Raw genomic sequence first — 22,822 nt, forward strand, 5'->3', positions numbered from 1 at the left:
AGGAAAAGTGCAGATGAAAGAAAACCTTCATGTAGCCATTCCTCGTCCTCCCAAAACAAACAGACCCAAACACGTCCAGAGGAGAAGACGAGAGAGCTGGAGAGGGGACGAGGAGGAGGAAACGGAACAAAATGAGAGATGAAAGAAGGATCTGACGGGAAACCCAGCTAAAAGCAACTTCTGATGGTCTGAGCTGGTCATTGGTTTAGATGGTTGATCGGCTGGTATTGATCGAGCTTATTAAAACTGGTTGAAGACCTTCTAGAGGTAAATGAAATGGTTTCATCTCAGTGGTGTTCCATCTTTACAAGGATATAGAGATGTAAAATGCATGTGAAAAGGGGTTCGGATCTTCAATGCTGAGATTTAAATTTCTCTGTAAAGCACTTTTCACAATACACAGTTTCAAAGCAGTTTCAGTTATGACCTCGATGTGTTAACACTGAACAGTTATAGGTCTATCAATAATGTATCTATAATGTTGTCTAGCACATCAGTGAGATGCAAGTAAAGAAGGCGTTTGGACAATAGGTGATTTTGTTGTAAGCAAGAGAAAATTGTTAGAAAGTACCAATACCATTTGGTTGTCTTAAGTGGAAAAATAGCTGGTGGTAAAAAAGTCTGATGTGAGCTGAAAATTTCCCAAATGTTATTAATTTGATGTTGAGAGATACAGTGTATAGCTTCAATTTAATTTAGTAGCATCTCTGATTTCAGTTAAAAATGACTTGTATCAGGGTAAAGATTTTGGTTAAAAATTACTGATATCGGCTGGTAAGATCTTGAAGTAAAGATTTTAGTTAAAATGTATCATATTGTGGTAAAGATTGTATTGAGGTAAAGATTTTGGCTGCAAATTACTTTTATTGAGGTAAAGAAGTTGCTTAAAAATTAATTATCAGGGTAAAAAAAAATGGCAAAAAAATGACTTTTATTTGTGGGAAAGATGTTTAAAAATTATTTGAATGTGGTAAAGAAATTGGTTAAAAAATATTTGCATCTCGCTAAAGATGTTGCTTAAAAATTACTTAAAATTACACTTTGTTAAAAAATGACTTCTATCGAGGGAAATATTTTTTTTAATTACCTGTATTGTGTTTAAGGTGTTTAAAATTACTTGTATCAAGGTAAAGACATTTCAATAATGTAGGAAAGATCTTGGTAAAAAATGTGTTGTATTGTGATAAAGACGCTGTTAAAAATGACTGATACAAAGATCTAAGAGTTAAAAATGACTTGCATTGTGGTAAGATTCTGATCATATCGCGCCCCTCTAAGTAATTTAAACAGGGATCTGACTGGACACCTTCACCTGTTGTTGTTCTAGTATAGTAGAGAAGCTACAGAAGAGATGGGATGGAGTTCAGACATCAGTCAGTCACATGTTTAATATTCACCCAGTGTCTCTGGATGCAGACCCAGCTCTCTCACATCAGGATTAGCCGCTGTGTGTGGAGCTCATAGGTGACATTGCTACAGTTTCCCCTCCGAAACGTTACACCACTGAAGCAGGAGCTGCTCCTGACTTCTGGCCCGTGTAGATGCAGACATCACAACTGTGAAGCAGGATCTCGGGATTAGTTTTAAAGCGATTTGTCGGGCTTTACTTATAACCTAGCAGTGAATGTGTGCGGTGGCTGACTGTGTGTAGAATTCCAAATGTCAACTGTCAGGCCCCCCATGTTCAATTTTAGTTACAGTTCCACTTCAGCGACGAGGGTGGGTGATTTATGCATCATTTTTTGATAATTGCCGAGCACCTCGCAGGGGTACCGGTACAGACCAGAAACCATTAAGGCCGATATGCTTGAATAACATTATTCATAGCTTGGTAAATAAGCTGACATCAAGAAAGATGTGATCCATTATTAATGCAGTGATTAAAGATGGGGATACCTAGATTTGATGGATCCCATCGAAGGTTGTTGTCATGGCAATGCCACTGAGAATTGCACACGCACACAGCTGGATGTAGCCTCCAGACCAGGAAACACTGAATCTGACAGCACCAGTGATATCAGTATTCCTGTGGGCACTGATAGAGAGAGGTGAAAACACACACACACACCAACTAAGATGATCCGCAGGCAAACAGGCGTTTGCCAACAGTGCAACCCAGCTGTGTCTAAGATCCGTGTCTGAGAGAAACCTTTGAGCGAACTGTTTCTAAAGGAAGTCTAGATCAGTGTTGCTTAAAGCTTTTTATTCCCAGAAGCGGCACTCGTGTGAGCAAGCGGCTAGATCTTTTCTGTCAAAGTTACTGCTGTTTAACTCGCTAAAGCGTTTCCACAAACAGCCTCGGCGCTGCCAAGTACTGAGGAGGATCGCTCTTCTGTATGTGCATTAGGCCTGTAGGAAGGAAATATCACAAATGTAATCTCTTTACGGGAAAAGTTCATGCAAAAGTGAAAAATCTTTATTTACTCATCTTCATGCTGGTGTATTTTTAGGTGGAACACAAAAGAAGAATCAGTGCGTGGGTCTTTTGAATGAAAAACTCAGTGACCACGGGATGTGTAGGGTCACTAAACAAAAAGTTTGTTTCTTATAATAAATCAGTTGAGATCAAATACAGTGAAAAAAGTAATATTATAAAATGTTATTGCACTTTAAAATTACCATGTTTTATTTTCATATATTGTAAAATGTAATTTAAGTGATTCTAATCTGTATTTTCAGCATCATTACTTCAGTCTTCAATGTCACATGGTCCTTCAGAAATCATTCTAGTAAGTTGATTTGCTGCTCAAGAAACATTTTTGATTATTCGATTTTTTTGTGGAAATTTTTATTTTTCTTTAGATTTTTTTGTAAATAGAAAGTTTAAAAATGTTTACATTTTTATCAGTTAAATGGATTTAATGCATTAATGCAAGACTGTATTGAACCAAAACTCAGGGAGCATCAAAAATCTTGAAAAAAAAGGGCATTTAGTTCAAAAAGTCATGTTTGTAATGAGATTGCAAATTAAAGTATATCTGAAAGACAGCTTTTTTTTTTTTTTTTTTTGCATGTTATCACAAGCGGTTACAGGACTGCAAACTCGCAGTTGCTCAGATGGTAGGAAATCTTATTTATATTACAAAATTCACCAACATGTCAGGGGCCGTGATTAATTGCAAGAAAGCATGTTTTTCCTTTTTTATTGTTGTTAATCACACTAAATTAACTTGTTAAATAGACAGGCCTTTCATTCTGCCGCTCATACGCTGCTCAGATTTGTTTATCTTCATGTTAAAGCCAGACTGCAGGATCCAGTCGTAAGTGCTGCAGGAACACCATGAGGGGAATGTGTTCAGGCAGCAGATGGCCGTGTGTTGGCGGGAAGTGTGAAATCATGTGTGTGTGTGTGTGTGTGTGCATGACAGAGGTGAGTCAGGGCCCTGCTGCGCTGCGACTGTGTGGTTGGATAGAGCTCTGGGTTAGTGGGTTTAATCTCTGTCCCAAATGTCACATGCACACAGAAGATGGGAAGAGAAGAGACTGGAATGGGTGTCCCTGAGATCAGCATCTCACTGGGATCTCTGCATGGTTCCACTGGAGAAAGAAAAAAAGAGCATTTGAGATCGGATCATTCATAATAATAATAAAGAGATAACCACACCCCCAACACATGCTATTGGTCGAGTGCAACACCACACTCTCAGAAAAAAATAAAATAGATCCTCTGCAGTGAATGGGTGCCGTCAGAATGAGATTCCAAACAGTTTCAAAAAGTAAAATGATGGACTTGACTGGAGTTGTGTAGATTATTGTGATGTTTTTATCAGCTGTTCAGGACTCTCATTCTGACGGCACCCATTCACTGCAGAGGATCCACTGGCGAGCAAGTGATGGAATGATGTTTCTGATAATGTAGAAAACTCATCTACACCTTGGATGGTCTGCGGATAAATTTTCAGCAAGTAAACTGTTCTTAAATCTACAGTAAAGATGCATATTAGTTCCCAAATGATACACATTAGTACCCTTTGAAATGGTAAAGCCCCAGTGAAAGCTTTTGTACCTTTTTTTGTAGAAAGCAAGCAGGAAGACTTTAATAAACCTACAAGTATTTTACTTACAGTTGACTCTGCATATTAAACTGGGACTGAAAGTATTTTAACATCTAATAAACGACACACTTCACCTTTAACAATGCCCGAGGAAATCACCTCAGAGACAGAAAGCAGAACTCAAGTATTACACCTGCTCATTTAGTACAAATGTGTCTTTCTAGCACTCATTTCCAGCCAACGCTGTGCAAAATGTTTCCAATAATAAACCTTGTGAACAGATGTTCTCCATCTTCTCACTAACGTTATGTATAATCAGGTTGTTAAAATGAACTTGTTCGAGTTTGTGGGTGATATATCGCTGCTCTGCACCTGTTTAAGGGCATGTTTGAAACTAAAGCGGTGTTTCCCTCTCTCTCTTCAGCTGGGAGAAGAATCCGGCAGACTTTGAGCCTTACCATCTCAAACTGGAGGAATGCATGTCTGCAGACCAGATTCCCACCACAGAACACATCCAAGGATATGTGAAGAAAGTAAGAACCTACCGTTTAGCTTCTTCAGAGCACATAACTGAATCATTAATTTTTATATCTACTCGCACATATAACAATGTTGCTAAACATTTCTTCCTAAATTTAGTAGAGTTATCAGTTCTGCCTGAAACGTATCATGTAAGGTAGATATTAAATGGATTTTTTTTTCACTAAGCTTGTTGCAATGCACTATGGGATTGACTCCTTCATGAAGGATTTATGCAGTGCAGCCTTAGAATATGGCCCAAGCCTAAATAAATAAACTCTGATATCTGTGAATATGGCATTTATTAACTATATTCTTCTCTAGTTTAATTTTAAGTTTTTTATTTTTATTTTATATTTTTTTTATGTGAAACCTAATGATATTTTTATTGATTGCAACAGTTTAATTAATTTATTATAAGGCAGTCTTATCTGGGTTGGCTAGAGAGAGATTTAAATTAAAAAAAAGTATATATATATATATATATATATATATATATATATATCTCAGTACAAATAATTACATTCATTCTCGAAAATAAAAATTATTATCAAACATAAAACATAAGAAAACCAGGTAGGATATATACTTTTGTAAGTATATTATAAGGCAAGATAATCCTACTTTTGGAACAACCTTTGTGTGTTTTCATGATGCCTTAAAATGCTACCTATGTAGGAAGCACACTAGGTTTTGAACAGAGTAATTGTTACCACTACAAGATCGTAAATTAATATTAATACGTAATCAACACCTTAAAACCATGTAAAAGGCTTTCAGGATCTTTCTGTAAAGTTGTCCATATTGCAAAATACCACAGTCACTATAGTATTTTGAAGGTAATATTGGCAAGGAGTTCTTTTTTCTATAACATGAAAAAGTATTTGGAAAATAGTCAAAAAAAAAAAAAAAAGAAAGATAAATGGCGTTTAAATTGGTTTCAAATTCAGCTTTGATCATAGAAATAAATTACACTTTAATATATATATATATATATATATATATATATATATATATATATATATATATATATATATATATATATATATATATATATATATATACTGTTTAAATTGTAATAATATTTCACAGTGTCTACTGTATTTTGATCAAATACTGCTGCCTTATTGAGCGTAAGAGACTTTTAAAAAACATTTACAAATCTTACCGACCCTAAACTTTCGTCTGAACTCTCCCTGTGTCTGTATACTTCTTGGAGATCACAGATCTGTAGAGGCACACATCCGGACGCAATTAATCGCCATGATCCATCACGACAATGATCCCCCCCGTCATATCAAACTCGGAAATTATTCAGTGCCCCTTCACCGACGGAGGAACCCGGCGAGAAAAATGGCTTCTTATCTATGCAATTTCATTTGCATCATTGTTGCAAATATAATGACAGGACTCCCGGCGTCAGCGTTCAATATGCATTAAACAATGTGACTGGAAAGGACGGGCTTGTTCCCAGTTTAATTTTAGAGAAAATAACCTGCGCACCTCACGGAAACTGATTCGGCCGGTGTAGGCGAAGATAGCGGTGGCAGGCCTCGGGGTGGCCTTTATTAAAGCAGCATAATGGAAAATGGCATCATTAGCATTCCTTGACAGTTAACGATTCAATTTGGTTTGATGAGAATTCAAATATTGGCTTTCAAACGCGAACTGACAATAAAGTGGTAGATGCTCGACTGATTTGGGATGCAGAGGGCAGTCGATGGTGGACCGCTGCCATTGTAATCAGCGCTTGCTAATTTCAAATAGCTGATGGTGTGGAAGAAAGAAAGCCACTTTTGCAATATATTGTTTTGAACTGGGTAATGTGGCACATCAGTCGTTTTAATGTTCCGCCAATGAGGAAACTGGAAATTAATGAAACTACTTTTTTGAAATGAAACTTCTTATCTCATTCAACGACACCAACACGATGCTACGCAAAGCCCTCGAGAGGTTTATCTGATCGTCCATGTTGACAAATTTTGCCCAACATCAATAACATCATAATAATAATCAAACCAAATTGAACTGAAAATTAACTGTCAAGGAATGCTAAAATAAAATATAAACAGATTTGAAAAGATCTGCTTAGCTGGACCAAAAAACAAGATCTACAAGAAATCAAATGGAAAAACATGAAGGCACAGTAAACCATGTAATCTCACATTTGGAGGATGTACACTACTGGTCAAGGATTGGAATAATTCATATGTTTTTAAATAAATAAAAAAAGTCTCTGATGTTCGCCAAGGCTGCATGTATTTGATTGAAATAAGTAATATTCTGAAATATTTTTAACAATATTTCTCCAGTCTTCAGTGCAACATGATAATTCAGAAATCTTGGGGGTAAATTATTATTATTGCTTATTGACAATGGTTCTAATTGTTATCAGTGTTGCAAAAATCTTTTTTTTTTTTTTTTTTTTTGCTTTTGTGGAAATCATTTTTTTTTTTTTGATGAACAGATTTTTTTTTTTTTTTTATACATTATAAAATGTTTTTACTGTCAATTTTGATCAACTTTATGCATCCTTGCTGAATAAAAGTATTAATTTTTTCTTAATCTTGCTCCAAAATCTTAAAGGGTAGTTATTATGAAGTTATTATTAAGTTGCATCCAGATTTCCACAAAAATATTAATATTAACTATTTTGAAAACAATTTATTATTAAACAGTTTTCAACATATTTATAATATATAAGAAGAAATAATGATAAGATTAAGATAATAATCAGAAATGTTACTTAAGCAGCAAATCAGTATATTAGAATGATTTCTGAAGATCATGTGACACTGAAGACTGGATTAATGATGCTGAAAATTAACAGGAAAAAAATACATTTTAACATATTTTAAAGAGAAAACAGCCATTTGAAAAAACATAATATTTCCCAATTTGAAACTTTTTTTAAACAAAACAACATTTACATTTCAAAAATGTTACTCATAGACAATAATTTGTAAAGTTTCCTTGATAATTCAAAGCTACAATTCTGTCTTGTGTGCGAAGGCTTTTCATATGTTAATGACTGGTGGTTACGTGCTTGTTTTGTTCTCAGAGCACACGAGGAAGACGGCTTAAGGATTTCAAGTTGTTTATCGTCAGCTACAATAAACAAGCTTTTTGTTTAAGCAGCATAAACCAGACCAGCACGGAAATTCATGTTGTCTAAACTGGCAAGCAAAATATATAGTCATACTCTGTTCATATCTCTCTTCTCAGCAGATCCAGGATGCTGCGGATCAGGGCATCATGTTTGTGGGCTTCATCCAGGAGCCAGCTGGCCTACGCCCACACGTGCTCCGGCACGGAGAACCAGAGGAACCCTCCCTCTCCCTGCACTCCAGCCCCAGCTCGCTGCACGGCTCGGGGCTGACGCCCAGTCCCAGTCCCCTGGAGGATCCGGAGCTGGGAGACGAGTCCGGAGCAGAGAACGAAGGGAAAAACAGGGGAGGTGAGGCTCTGAGAGAAGACGTGAAATCTTCTGAAGGTGGAGACGGAGGATGTGATCTCTCTGTTGAGAAATCAGGATCTGGTGAAACACAGCAAGGAGATACACTAACACACAACAACAACGACACGGCCAAAATCACAGACACAGCCGAGAAACCCAGCAGGTTGGCCCTGACTAAGAGTGGTGGGTTGATCGTCTTTATCCTTTGATCAAACGAAAACTCACATAACTATGTTACGAAAATGATAGAAAGTGTCTTTTATTTCCAACACATGATGCTGGCCAGGGCTGGGTGATGCTTTTCGGTATATGATATTTTGATAATATTCAAGATAAGTGTTTACACTACGGTTCAAAAAGTTTTGTTTTTTGTATTTTAAAAAGAAGACTCTTCTGCTCACCAAGGCTGCGTTTATTTGATTAAAATTAAAGTAAAAACAGCAATATTCTGAAATATTATTCCAAGTTAAAATAACTGTTTTCTATTGTGATATATTTTTAAAATGTAATTTATTTTTGTGATGCAAAGCTGAATTTTCAGCATCATTAGTGTCACATGATCCTTCAGGAATCGGTCTAAAATGCTGATTTGCTGCTAAAGAAAAATTTATTATTATTATTATCAATATTTAAAACAGCTTTTCTGCTTCATATTTGTATGGAATCGGATACATGTAGTTTTTCGGGATTCTTTGATGAATATAAGTTCAAAAGAATATAATTTATTTAAAATAGAGAGCTTTTGTAACACAACAAATGTCTTGACTGTTTCTTTTAATCAAATTAATGCATCCTTGCTGAATAAATATACTAAAATTCTTACATGCGTGTATATATATTAAAATGAAAAGAAAAAAAAATACTGGCCCTACAATTTCGAAAAAGTTATGTATTTATTGCTATTTTATATATGTTGATTTAATTTGCTAACTGAATGGGTTAATAGGTGATTACAATGTTTCATTTAATTGAACAAAAACAGATTCATCTCTAGTTTAAAATAATCCAAATGTATTCAACACTCAATGAGTATTTAATTATTTTCCTTTTAGAGTAGACAGTCAATAACAAATTCAGTTAAATTCAATCACATTATTATTTTGAGTAACTACATATCAATATTTGTCCCAAAATGATGGCAGACAATTAATCTAATAGACATTATAAAAATTGCCTTTAGAAGTCAACATATTGTCCATTTTATTTCCATCTCACTTAACATAATCCCATAATTTGTTCTTGTATTTTGTCTTTTTGCTGATTTTTTTATAATTTTTTCCAGAGCTAGTCTAAAGACACTTCATTGGTGAAATAAAATGCATTAAAATCACAATATTACTTAATTTTAGTATTGACAGCACAAAATAAAGCTAGAATTTTTTCTTTAAGTGGTGATGACAGTTAGAAAGATCAGAACTCATTTGTCTTCTGGGTGTCTCACACTGTGAAAGCATCTCACTTGTCTGATTTTGTCATTCTTGTCTGCAGAAAAGCATTGTCACAGTGTTTAAGCAATGCTTTGGCGTATGGGATTGGGCAGACTTGGCATTTACAAAAACCCACACAGCGGGTGCTAGATTAGGCTTTGTTCACCCTTGTTTTTCCGCCAGTAACCAGATGGCAAACCTCATTCTCAACATTAGCTAGGGAGCCTTTTTTTTTTTTGCAAAAACTGTGGCATTGTGCACGGAGATCGCCGTACCATGTGAATGATGCATGCTGGGAGTCTCCATCTGGATGTGGAAGTGACTTCGTCAGCAGTGGAAGTATGCTACTGTCGCCATCGGTGGCCTCACGCTACACCAATTTCTCTCATTCAGCCACAAAATGACAGCTGCCAGGAGTCTTTTGCACAGCGCTGTGTCCTTATGACTTAAATATAGTAATTCCCTGCACAAGTCCCTCTAATGCTCTTGGTGGACATCTATAAAACATCATGACGTTGGTCAGCAGTGTGAAATGCTCAGAGCTCAGATGCAGGTTTGTCAAAGGGTTTTTACATCCCACCGTGCAGCTGGAAAGACTTGAAACCTGCCTTCAGAAAGAAAAGGAAAGATTATTTGTATAGTTCACTTCATGCACAGCAGTAATTCAGAGCGCTTTACATAGTAAAATGAATTTTAAAAGGCCAGTATTCTGGGTTATTCTCGCAAGTTGCATTTTAAACCAATATGAAAAAGAAATGAGAATGTGAAAAAGCAAAATGAAGTGTATTGTAGCATGTGTCATTATTTTAATGAGAGGTTGTTCAGGTTGTAGTTCTAAAATTGTGGGAAAGAACTTAAGTCATACATTTCTATAGGAATTAAAAATAATAATAATTTAAAGAAATTTTATTTTATTTATATGCACATTATTTGAAATAAAAGAAAAAGAGAAACAAATGCATTGCAGTATAATGGTCAGGGATATTACAGTCAACTAAAACCATATCATGTTCATTACTTGAATATATATATAATTCATTTTTTACAAAATTTATTTTTTAATCAAATTTGACTTAATTAACAACAAAATAATTTAGATTAAATGTAGCTTCAACTCGGAACTTGATGTAAAATTTCAACTAAAACTTACATAGAAATTAACAAAAACTTGACAAAATACACAACAAAATTACAAATACTTTAAAAATAAAATATACATTAATTAAAAATATTTGTATTTGTTTTTCAAATTCAATTCAAAACATTAAATTGTTCAGTAAGCATTTGCAAAGGCATTACTTTTTTCTCATTTTCTAACTATTAATTCCTATGCTAACACAACGATGAAATGCCGAAGAAATATAAATAAATATCCATAATGATTAAACATAAATATATAAGTATTCACACAACAATAACAAAATGCAAATTATAAATAAATAAATGGATTACTTCTTAAGTGTCTTCAAAGACATTAATTCAAAATAGTAATAAAAACTAAAAAAGTATTTCAAAGATACTAAAATAGCACTAACACTTGTAGGTGACAATTATTTTTAAGAAATGAACTAAATATGAATTGGTTCCACTGATAGCGATGTCTGTTTGGACCGTGTTCAATACTGTCTGTGTTGTTTTAAGACATTATTCACTAAGGGAATCCATCAGAAAGCGCCTGCAATGCTAAAAGAGACACGCTGTCTTGATGTGCTTCGAGAATTTGCTCCTTTGAGTCAAAAAACTTCTATTTACATCTGAGCAGTAACTCTGGCAATCAGCCGGTGGGATGCAATCCACAATCTGAATATTTCCATAGTTATGGGCTCCAGTGAAGACGGAGGTCAGGACTTGTGGGGTTGTGTTTGTGTGTTGATATGATGCAATTCAAATGTGGATTAGGCAAACACTTGATGACATGTCGCGTTCCTTGGCAGTGCTAACTGTAGATATCCAGCGTGTTTGACCTTGTCAAAAGGGTTGATCACACAGAGCTTGGAGGCCTGTAACAGGGTCGTTTGTGTGCTTGTTTCCCCACTAAATGTCCCACGCTTCACCAAAACCCTCTGGAAGTTAGAGAATGTCACAGACACAGCGACTTTCATCATGTGTGGAGAGCTTGACTTTGTGTCTAATGAATTGTATGTAATGCTGCAACCAGTCAGTTTTAGTTTGTACCTTAAATACAGAAAGAATATGTTTTTTTTATTACTTTCATTACAATTAAATCCCATTTCCCTCCCCAAATTCTGAAAATGTATGCAGCTTTAAACAGTACAAATGTATGACATTGATGTGAAAATTAATTTTGAAACTTTGTTTAAACTAGATTTTGTTCATTATAAAAATACTACGGTGGTAGTGATTAGCATTTGATGAACCATGAGACTTTGAAGGAAAGCGGTTTAAAAAAAAAATGTATTATGTAAGATTTATGATGATATTACATAATATATCATATAACATAAGTTATTTAAATCATATTTGACCTGGACAAAAAAAAAACTATATGGTGCTAGCGTTTAAAAAGCCAGTTTTATTTAATTACCTATATGAACAAATACAGCTTTAATATTTAAGTGGATTTCATCTAAACATCTCTCCTAAAACTTTTTCACTGTCCCTGCACCGTAAAAGAAACATTTTGTTTCTTTCACATTTTGATCTTAAATTCTCCAAATGAATAATAAATAATAAATAATAAAAAACACTAAATACAATAAAAAAATTAATGCAACAATTTAAATAAAATAAAAAATAGAAGAATATAGATTTTCGACACCATTTAATTAAAATATTTCTTTATAAAATGTTTTTATTATTTTTAATTTTTTTTTAGTATGTACTCTTTTTTTGTCTATAAAAATTTTGGAATTTGGAAATTTTAATGTAAAAGAAAAAAATATGTGATGTATAAATATTTTACAATGTAAACATATATTAGTAATAAATAAGTAGCGTTAATCTATTCTCAAAGTTGGGTTGGGAGCTGGGTCTATACTACGCGAGCAATGATGACTTTCATCTATGTCGAAAGCGCATTATTGTAGCGCGAAAGTAGGCTACATTAATATAATGCGCGAGCGCAAATCTCTCTGCTTGCGCGCGGGAACTGGGCGCACGCTCTCAGTTTTAAGTGCAGGCATACTATCTGATGAGCGAGCCCAGAGAAAATTCTTACAAGAGCAACACTCTCTGATGAGCGAGCCCAGACATTCGCGTTCCGCACATTATATTCCGGGCTCGAGGACAGAGATTTGCGCATTATATTAATGTACTTTCGCGCAACAATACTGCGCTCTCGACATTTGACGGAAATAACGCCATAAAATAACGCCATATTTTGGAAACAGGAGATGAGCCCCTGGTCTAATGCACCATCTGTCTTGAGAAACCCGTTCTCAAAGACTTAACGATACTTTTTGTCATTATTTTATTTGGGTAACACACAAACAATGGATGAAAAGTTTAGAGCCCTACTGATGATTAAGTCTAGAGTGTGTCCACCTTTGTGTGTGGGTCAATGTACATGCTGAAGTCCAAATATTCATTTATCACCAATTAACTGTTTGACAAAGACTTCCTGCTCCGAAGTGCCGATCTGAATCAACCGAGTCGCGAAAGGCTCCGAAGTGCCGATCTGAATCAACCGAGTCGCGAACAGGCTGCGAAGTCCCGATCTGAATCAACCGAGTCGCGAACAGACTTCCGAAGTGCCGATCTGAATCAACCGAGTCGCGAACAGGCTCCGAAGTGCCGATCTGAATCAACCGAGTCGCGAACAGGCTCCGAAGTGCCGATCTGAATCAACCGAGTCGCGAACATGCTGCGAAGTCCCGATCTGAATCAACCGAGTCGCGAACAGACTTCCGAAGTGCCGATCTGAATCAACCGAGTCGCGAACAGGCTCGAAGTGCCGATCTGAATCAACTGAGTCGCAAAAAAAAAAAAAAAATTATATAAACAACAAATTATATAAACAACAATAGTTTAGTAAACATTTTTTATTGAGACTATAAAAAGTAATATATATATATATAAAATTGTTATTTATTCCAAATATGAGTTGACTTTACCTTTTTCTCCTCATGTGGTGGATGCAGATCCTCCTTATTTAAATCTCGCTCTGGCTTCTATTCATAAAAATGGCCGAAATAAAAATCAGTCTGTAATAAAGTGATGCACATGTACTGTGAATGGAACAGGAAATGTGTTTATAGGAAGAACCTGTTGTACCCCAGTTGAAGTAAAACAACAATAAATGATTGATTCTTGCTGAGATTTGTGCTGTAAATGCAAACCGTTGAGATCGCTCTCTCATTGGCTTCTCTTGGTTCTGTCAGAGGAGGTTAATGACTCAATGCAGTCAGCAGCAATCTAAATGATCGCTGCCAGAACAAAAGTGCATCCATATTTATCTTTTCGGTCAATTTCCCATTAGTTCTAATATAGGTCCGAAACTAGGGAGGCTTTACTGGGTAAAGCAGGCACACAAACAAATTCATCTTCGACTATCGTAATCCATTAGGTCTGCACTCTTTCTCTTTGTGGCAGATGTAAATTGTGTTTTGTTTTCCAGCCAAACATAATCTCATTGAGAAGAACGAATGGTCAGTTCTCTCCAGTGGGACCGGTCTAGTGAGAAACGATGGTCCTAAATACTCGTTTCAGATTACCACTACATCATTCCTTAATTACTCACCTCCACTAGACCAGGACACCAGCTAATTAGTTGTTAAGCCCATCTACAAGCTAATTAATTAAGTGTGAAGGGCCACAGTGTAGGAACACGCAGTTCACGCAGCAACAAATCTCATAACCGTGCTGATGAGACCAGTCTGAGTTTGGGTTATGATGGTCAGTTATTACTGGTTTAGTCTCTGGTTAAGATGGTTAGTACAAGTTTAGTCTCTGCCTCTGACTAAATATTCACTCAAGGTCCATTAAATCAAATGATTTTTTTTAAAAAGTGTTATACATGTATTTTATAATAAATAAATATTATATATTTAAATAAATACTTGAATCTATATATATATATATACATAGATTGATATATTTTTACATCAAGTTAACTAAATAAAAATGAGCCTGAAATAAATTGTTATTTAAATCTAAGAATCAATGAAAATGTTTTTCTTTTTTTTTATGGTTCAAATTTGTGCTATTACTTTAAATATATATATATATATATATATGATTATGCGATTGTAAATATACACATGTAAATATTTTCCAAATTTATACTGTGTGTGTGTCTTTTATATGCCACACAATAAATATACCCAATACACACACATATATTATGTAAACTAAAACTTTTACTATTATGTATTAATAATTATGTATTTAACTATTATCTATTCCATTAAAATGAGTGTTTATTATTTGCACAGGAGCCGAGCTCTTTGGATTGTTTAACTACCCGGGTCGGCGTGAGGGTCAGCTGAAGTACTACACAGTTAAAGTGCCTCTTCGAGTTCAGCCGCAGGGCGAGGGCATCTGCACGATGGAGGCCAACTGGCTCGATCACATGACTCAACACTTCAACAACGGAGCCTCACTAGTGGACGGATACTTTCAGCTGACCAGAGACAACGGTGAGTTAGTGCTGATACTTCATCACACTAGTGTATTATACAAAATACTATGGTAGTACCATGATTCAGTGATGCTATTAGCATTTGATCCCATCACTAAATATACTACATGGTGCAAGTGTTCAGAGCCAAACTTTGTATTACTATGGTTTTCTAAAAACTTATTAAATGGTGGAATGTGTGTGTGTGTGTGTGTGTGTGTGTGTGTGTGTGTGTGTGTGTGTGGGTGTACATATATATTTATTTTGACAAAAAAATTAAATAAAAATTGAATACATGACTTCCCTAGTAAAAAAATAATAATAATATTAAAAATACATTTATTTCATACTAAGTATAGTTCAAATCTATTAACCCCTTAACGGTCACTCACGTTTTTGAAGATAGACTTGAATGTCCATGATACAAAACTAACTTTTTATAATTCATGACTGAAAACATTTTGTAACATGATAATGATGTACCATTTACATGGTAATGCAATGTCTGATTTTAAAATGGGTTTTAAAGATGAATTTTGAGATTTTAAGTTTTCAGGTGATAACTCATATAAAATGTGATTTCAGAGAACGAGGAAGTCTTTTTTTAAAACAAAGGTCAAAACTCCTGTTATAATTTAGATTTTTGAGGGTGCACTCTTGTCTAAAAATTAATCTATTACTTTTCCTGGATAATATTTAACAAAAAACATTGGTAACTTATATACTTGGGAGTCTTAGACCTTTCCAACGAAATATAGTAATATAGTGAAGTAAATGTAGGCGTCCCGTATTCGGGACGGGGGGACAGTTTTAACATATTTACAGACAGATAATTCGAGACTACCTTGACCAAATAAATTGATAAATTAAAATCACATACATAACACAGTAAAAAAAAAAAATTAATAATAATTTTCTATTATATCTTTCTATGGTAATACCATTGTTATTTTATAGGGGTTATAAATAAGTGTTAATATTATTAATATTAATATATGTTCATCCTATAGATGATAAATGACTGAATTAAATGCGTCTTCTAATAAATGGATGAGCATTATTTGGAAAATTGATTAGTTTGATATTATACTAGGGTGCCATATTTTATTTTCTGACTAATTAATTAATCATGTTATTAAAACAGCTTATGGGTTTGGCTCACTTGAGTGCACTGAAAGCATTTTCGGAAAGCGCAGTAGAGATCTGTGCTGTGGATCTCCAGCACTGAGGGAAATGCACTGGTGCTTTGAGTTTCGCTTTCTTCTTTGATGGCTAACTGAATATACGCCGTTTTGTGGCTGGGTTATGACATCGGGGACATGGGGAGAGGAGGGTATTTGTCATCATTTAGAGCTTTCTGGGTCTTCAGGTGGTAATGGTGTGGCAAGAGAACGTGTGCAGTGATAGCAATGATGCAAAACCCAAGCTTCGTATTAGTTAATTAATTTTCTTTAATGACTCCCCTGTATAGTCAGTAAACCCCTGCCAAGTTCTGTGCTGTTCTACCGAGGGAAGACGTCCTGAGGTAATTACTGAGCAAAAGCAGATTTAATTTGATTATTATATTTTCTGAGGAAAATAAGAGTGGTATTGGCCTGTGCAATACCCAATGTTACAAAGCTGTGGGGTTCTGCTGGCTATATACAAGCAAAAATCTCTATTCTGACCTTGATGTGGCACAAGTTCCTCATTCAATACAAATTGCCTGTTTTATCTCTACCCAAGTCTGAAACAGTAAAAGCAGACATCTATTTACCAAATAACATGACTTGAAACATTATTCGTGTCCTTAAGACAAAGGCAGGACAAGCAATCACGTCTAATAAACTTCCAATACTAACCGTGACTATGACCAATAATGATACCCATGCTTGACTTTGCAAAAGCCACTAATAAATAGAGTTAAAAATGTAATACTCTCAATGAATAAACAAACTAAAAAATATGCACAAAAAAGTGACTGTACAAATGACTAGGTGGAATACTGTATATTACCATACCCAAATAAAAATGTAAAGTAGAACACAAATATATATAACTATTAAAAAGAGCATAAAGAAAACAATATCTAAATATTAGATGAAAAACTTTTTTTTTTTCAAATACTACTAATAAAAATATTTTAAAATGCAATGCATAATAAACTAAAATACAATTTTAAAAAAGGAAATGATAACTAACATAAAGTAGGACACAATAAAAGAAAACTATTAAATCAGTCTCAAATAAAATCAAATATATAAAATTAGATGAAACTAGAAACTGAAATAAATAATTTGAAGTACTAGTAAAACTGAATTAAAGAATAAAGCAAAACAGTTATACCACAAAAAATGGACTAAATTGCATTACAAATTTACTAAAACATTAACAGAAAATATAAATATAAAATTCAGATGTTGATAAATGCTACAGCAGGGCATAATATAATATTACAATAACACTGTGTGCATATATATATATATATATATATATATATATATATTTTTTTTTTTTTTATTACAAAGACCACTAATAAAAATATGTAAAAAAAATAAAAATAAATAAAAAAGATTAAATAATATATATATATATATATATATATATATACATGGGATATTAAATACAAAACTTGAATTTATAAATATTTAAAAATAATAATAATAAATAAATAAAAGTAGAATATATAACCTCATAAGCATCACTAAATTAATATGTAAAGTAAAACACAATATGTTTCATGAGTCGAGACAAATGATGGTGTTCATGTCAACCACACGTGTGAAAGAAAAACAACAGGAAGTGAGGGCCGTGTTAAAGCAGGAGGACGGCGAGGTGCTGGCAGAGCCCCGTGGAGACCGGGAACAATGTGATATCAAAGCAACAGCAGCATGTAGACTTTTCATAAGTTAATGGTAGAAAAACAGAACCATAAAAATGATTGATGGATGGATGGATGGATGGATGGATGGATGGATAGACAGACAGATAAATAGAATAACAGACAAATTCAATGATAGATAGATAGATAGATAGATAGATAGATAGATAGATAGATAGATAGATAGATAGATAGATAGATAGATAGATAGATAGATAGATAGATAGATAGATAGATAGATAGATAGAACGGATGGATGGACGGATGGGTGGATGGTTAGATAGAACAACAGAATGATAAAAATTATAGATGGATGGACGAACAGAAAAACAGGAACGATAGATGGATGGATAGATAGATGGACGGACGGACAGATAGATAGAAAAACAGAACGATAAAAATGATGGATGGATAGATGGATGGATGGATAGACAGAAAGACAGACAGACAAATAGAATAACAGAAAAATTAAATGATAGATAGATGGATGGATGGATGGATGGATGGATGGATGGATGGATGAAACAACAGATTGATAAAAAATTATAGATGGATGGACGAACAGAAAGACAGACAAATCAATAGAATAACAGAACAATAAAAATAATAGATAGATAGATAGATAGATAGATAGATAGATAGATAGATAGATAGATAGATAGATAGATAGATAGATTATGGAGAGAGATATAGATTGACAGAATGATACAGTAGATAGAACTATAGAACAGCTGATAGACAGAATGTTAGTTAATCGTTAGTTTTGCGTTTGTTTGGTGCTGGTAGCCTTTAACCTTTAACAAAGACACCATCCCTGTCAGGACAGTAAAGCTTCTCTGAAGTAGTTTGTCTGCTCAAGTGACTGACATTTAATATGTTCACATCCTCCACCTTGTCTCGGCCCGTTTCTGCCCCACGTTGTAAAATATACATAAGCTGTCTTGAGCATTAGCAGCTCCTTAAACCTGACCGCTATCAGTCAGCAGGACCTGGCCAGACTAACTCCACATACCCCGACAGTCTCACTCCATCAAACGGACAATCTCTCTCTGTCAATCTCCATAAACGGTCCTCTCGCAGACTCGACGGCTTATTGAGCCCACGTCTGGTGCGTCTCCCTGTCGGAGTCGCTCACCTGAGACACCGCAGACAGACTCGACAGCTGAGGCAATCTCCCTCTGACTTTTCCAATTACTATCCCAAGTGGGAACATCTGATGCAAGGTGGCCAGAACAATGGCTTTGTTTGAAAGGCCAGTGAGATGCCTTCAATTGAGTAAGTGCAGTCTTAAATGGTTTTTTTTGATGGAAGGATGCAGGCAACAGACACCGGTCCCCTCCCTTTCCCGAGAAAAAACCCTTTCCCATCGGGGCCGGCCCACGGTCGCCCATCCCTCAGTCCCCCTATAATGTAATCTGGAGTGTCTCCCAGAGCAGACAGGGGCAGCACAAACAGTATTAGTGTGTAAATGGAGGAAGCTCTTGAGCCATGAGAGGACACCGAGCAGAAATAACACGGGATGTGAGCCGGCTCCCAGATGCCCCTGTGCTCGTCTTTAATACTCAGCAGAGCTTATTATCCAGCCATATATAAAGATCACTCTAAAACAGGGCCAAACGCAGGAACCACATGGGGCGGCAGCGACATCAGGCCATTAAAATGTGCATTTGAAAGAGCTTTATTTATTTCGCCCGAAATGTTCTACATTCCAACATGGATGTGTTGGCTAATTAGGCTGGTCATTCATTAGTCTCTGTCTGTCTTGTTGCTGACACTTGGAAATATTTCAAATGACTTCCCCATCCGCACATACTCTCTCTCTAGTTATATTTTTATCACCTAGAATTCCAGTTATAGTTGGTGTCCCTTTTCTTCCTGTGCTTTCGTACATTTAGCTTTCATGGAATGTTCTGGGTTTAATAGATGTTAAAGCGAAAGTATATCCAAGAGTGAACCCAACTGATGTTCAATAGCCATCATATTAAACCCAGAACACTGACTGATTTCTCCTCTATCTCTTGCAGATTTTCTCGTCAAGACTGTGGACAGTGTGTTTGTGTTCCAGGAGGGGATGGAGAGTGACACCAATGCAGCTGCTGCGTACGACGCTATAGTGGTGGAACAATGGACAATCGTTGATGTGAGTTACACTCAAACACGTTTGCATTCAGTCATTCAGAATACTATTGTCATGTACACTGTAAAAATGATTATTCAGAGTATAAGGTAATTGGAGAATGTTTTACAATAAAAAAAACTATATTAACCTTTCTACTTCAGAATTTCTTATTTCATTTCAATGCATTACTTTTCATTTTACTGTAATTATTTGTGAAATGTATTAGAATTGAATACTCCCCTTCAGCCGATCAAAGATGAAGATGAGTTTGTTTCTGCATCAGATTTGGAGAAATGTAGTATTCCATCACTTGCTCACCAATGGATCCTTTGCAATGAATGGGTGCCGTCAGAATGGGCTTCTAAACAGCTGATAAAAACAACAATAATCCACACCACTCCAGTCCATCAGTTAACATCTTATGAAGTGAAAAGTTGTGAGTTTGCAGTCAAACAGTCATTAAGATGTTTTCATTTAAACCGTTGCTTCCGCGTAAAATATGAGCAAAAACATAGCTTTTTTCAGTGAGAAAGTTGTCTGGTCTGAATCAGGAAAAGAATATGCACAGATCAAGCACTGTTTACAAGCAAAACAGTGCTAAAGAAACTAGAGTGGATTTCTGTACATTCTTACTGAAGAAAGTTCATGGAGAGATAATGGAGAGGATGCATTGGTAAGAAAAGGATGCAATGCAAAATTTCTCCAAATCTGTTCAGATGTATATAAAAAAACTACATCTTCAATGTCTTGAGGGTGAAGAAATGTGCAGTTTAGATTTTTGAGAGAACTATTTCCTTTCATTTGTTGCACAAACTTAGATTAGGCAAAAACTGGAAGAAAAAAAAAATGTCTAGAAGCACAGCACGAAATGCACAGAAAAAGCAGGAAACCCCCGTTTGAGTGACAGTAATGGTTCCTGCTGCTCAGAGAGTCTTAGCTATGCTTGCTGAAATCAGATATTGTGCCAGTTCGCCATTGATTCTTTTCAAGTTGGTCTAGCTTGGGCTTATTTGGGCTAGGTGTGTGTGTGTGTTAGGAGCGCGCAAAGAGTGCACCATCGTGTTAGTTAGCACTGTGTACTGATGCTATCAGGGTAATCGAGTTTTAAGCTTTATTCTATAATCCTGCAGCTCTCAATCGCTCTCTGATGTCCTCTCTCATTTCCTCTCTTCTACTCGGCCATGACGGTGTTTCTGTAGTGGAGGGTAAGGACACTCTGTTTCTGTCCAGCATTATCCAGTGCCTCTTTTAAATCTACAAGTCTGCTCCACATCTCCCAGCATTCAACACGATTGTAATTTAAGATTTCATGAATGGTATTCAGTTTTCATATTGTGTAAGGGCAGGTTGATGTATATACCAGACACCAGAATCATACAGATTCATCTGACAGAAAGGGATTCTCACTAATGCAGTAAGACATTTTGAATTGATCTGTTCAGCTGCTGTCTGACTCACTGTCTGCCTTCGACATTTTCTGTCAGTGATAGTCTTCAATGAGCCTGCATGTTTATTTCAAACGTCTCATGAAATATGTTTCTATAACAGCATCAGACAATCACTGCACATTAGTCATTCACTCAATGATGGCATTCTGAGAAATGCTTTTTTTAATGTAGTGCAACAAATAAAAATGTATGATATCATTCAATATATTTATTTATGTAGTTATTACAATTACAATATTCTACAATTTATTTTATATATATATATATAATTTATTTATATTTATATACATTTATATACAATTTATTATATATATATATATATATATATATATATATATATATATATATATATATATATATATATATATATATATATATAGTGAAAAATATTCTTGCTTTTATTTAATATTATTTCTACTTAACTATGTATAAAGCAGTGTTTATACAAGTTGTTTTTTAGTTGCATAATAAATTGTTAGTTAATAAATCCAGTAATTTTTTTATGTATTTATTTACTCAATTTCACACAGTACAATGTATACATAAAAAGCAACTAAATTAATGAATATAATCAAAAGGGAGTAATTAAATATATAAATGTATATATATTTGATTATATATGTAATATATAATTTATTATTATACCTTTAATTAAATGTTTAATTGCACGCATAAATCTCCAAAGCACTTGTATGGAGTTACTCAGCCATGTTTGTTCAATACGAGTCAAATTGAGCGAGGACTCTATTCTTGTCGTAAAGGAAAATCAATAGACAGAGTAACCTTGGACATGTAATGTAATGAGGGCGCTCTGTCGGTAGAGCTCAGCCCCTGAAACGTACGTAAAAAAACTGTTTTCCATTTTAGATTTCCTTGAGGAATAATCCTTGAAGATTTACTCACAGCAACACCTATTAGTTTTGATCCACTGAGAAGGAAATTGCCTTAACAGCCTTTTATCAGTCGCAGTGAGCTCTCTCTGTATATAAGGGTGTGTTATTAAGAGAAGAGCAGCAGACTTCAGAGAGAGCTGCAGTGCAGTGGCGACACTCGAACGTACAGTATGGATGTCTATAAAGTAAAACAGGTAATGCTGACTTATTAAAATAAGAAATACAGCCATAATTATGAGAAATAAAGGTGCAACTGAAAGATATAAAGTCATATAGTCAAATGGATTTTCTCAGATGGAAACGCATTGAATAAAAATGTTTTAAAAGGTAACTGCCTTAAAAATACATTAAAAGAAAAGAGAGTCAGAACTGTTAGATACAATTGACCAAATATAAGAAATAACTATATTTTAAAATGTATCTGTATAATTATTAATAATAAAAAAATATAGGCACCTATAAAGTAAAATGTGATGACAAAATAAAGTTTAAAATAAGAAATACTGTCAGAGCTTTGAGAAGGCAC

General features: G+C 34.8%; 1 protein-coding gene across 3 annotated transcripts in view; it reads left to right on the top strand.

Moving 5' to 3' along the window:
• LOC113115683 (raftlin-like) overlaps positions 1-22,822 on the top strand; it is a 95,693-nt gene that overhangs the window by 52,803 nt on the left and 20,068 nt on the right. Inside the window, exons 4-7 of one of the 3 annotated variants that reach the window (XM_026283226.1) lie at positions 4,420-4,528; positions 7,743-8,154; positions 14,792-14,995; positions 19,861-19,976. In XM_026283226.1, the coding sequence (XP_026139011.1) occupies positions 4,420-4,528; positions 7,743-8,154; positions 14,792-14,995; positions 19,861-19,976 (841 nt within the window). Of the gene's footprint in view, positions 1-4,419; positions 4,529-7,739; positions 8,155-14,791; positions 14,996-19,860; positions 19,977-22,822 lie in introns of all 3 variants that reach the window. The other 2 variants (XM_026283227.1, XM_026283225.1) reach the window with 2 other exon arrangements.

Source organism: Carassius auratus, chromosome 16 (assembly GCF_003368295.1).
Source record: "Carassius auratus strain Wakin chromosome 16, ASM336829v1, whole genome shotgun sequence".
Taxonomy (NCBI): Eukaryota; Metazoa; Chordata; class Actinopteri; order Cypriniformes; family Cyprinidae; genus Carassius; species Carassius auratus.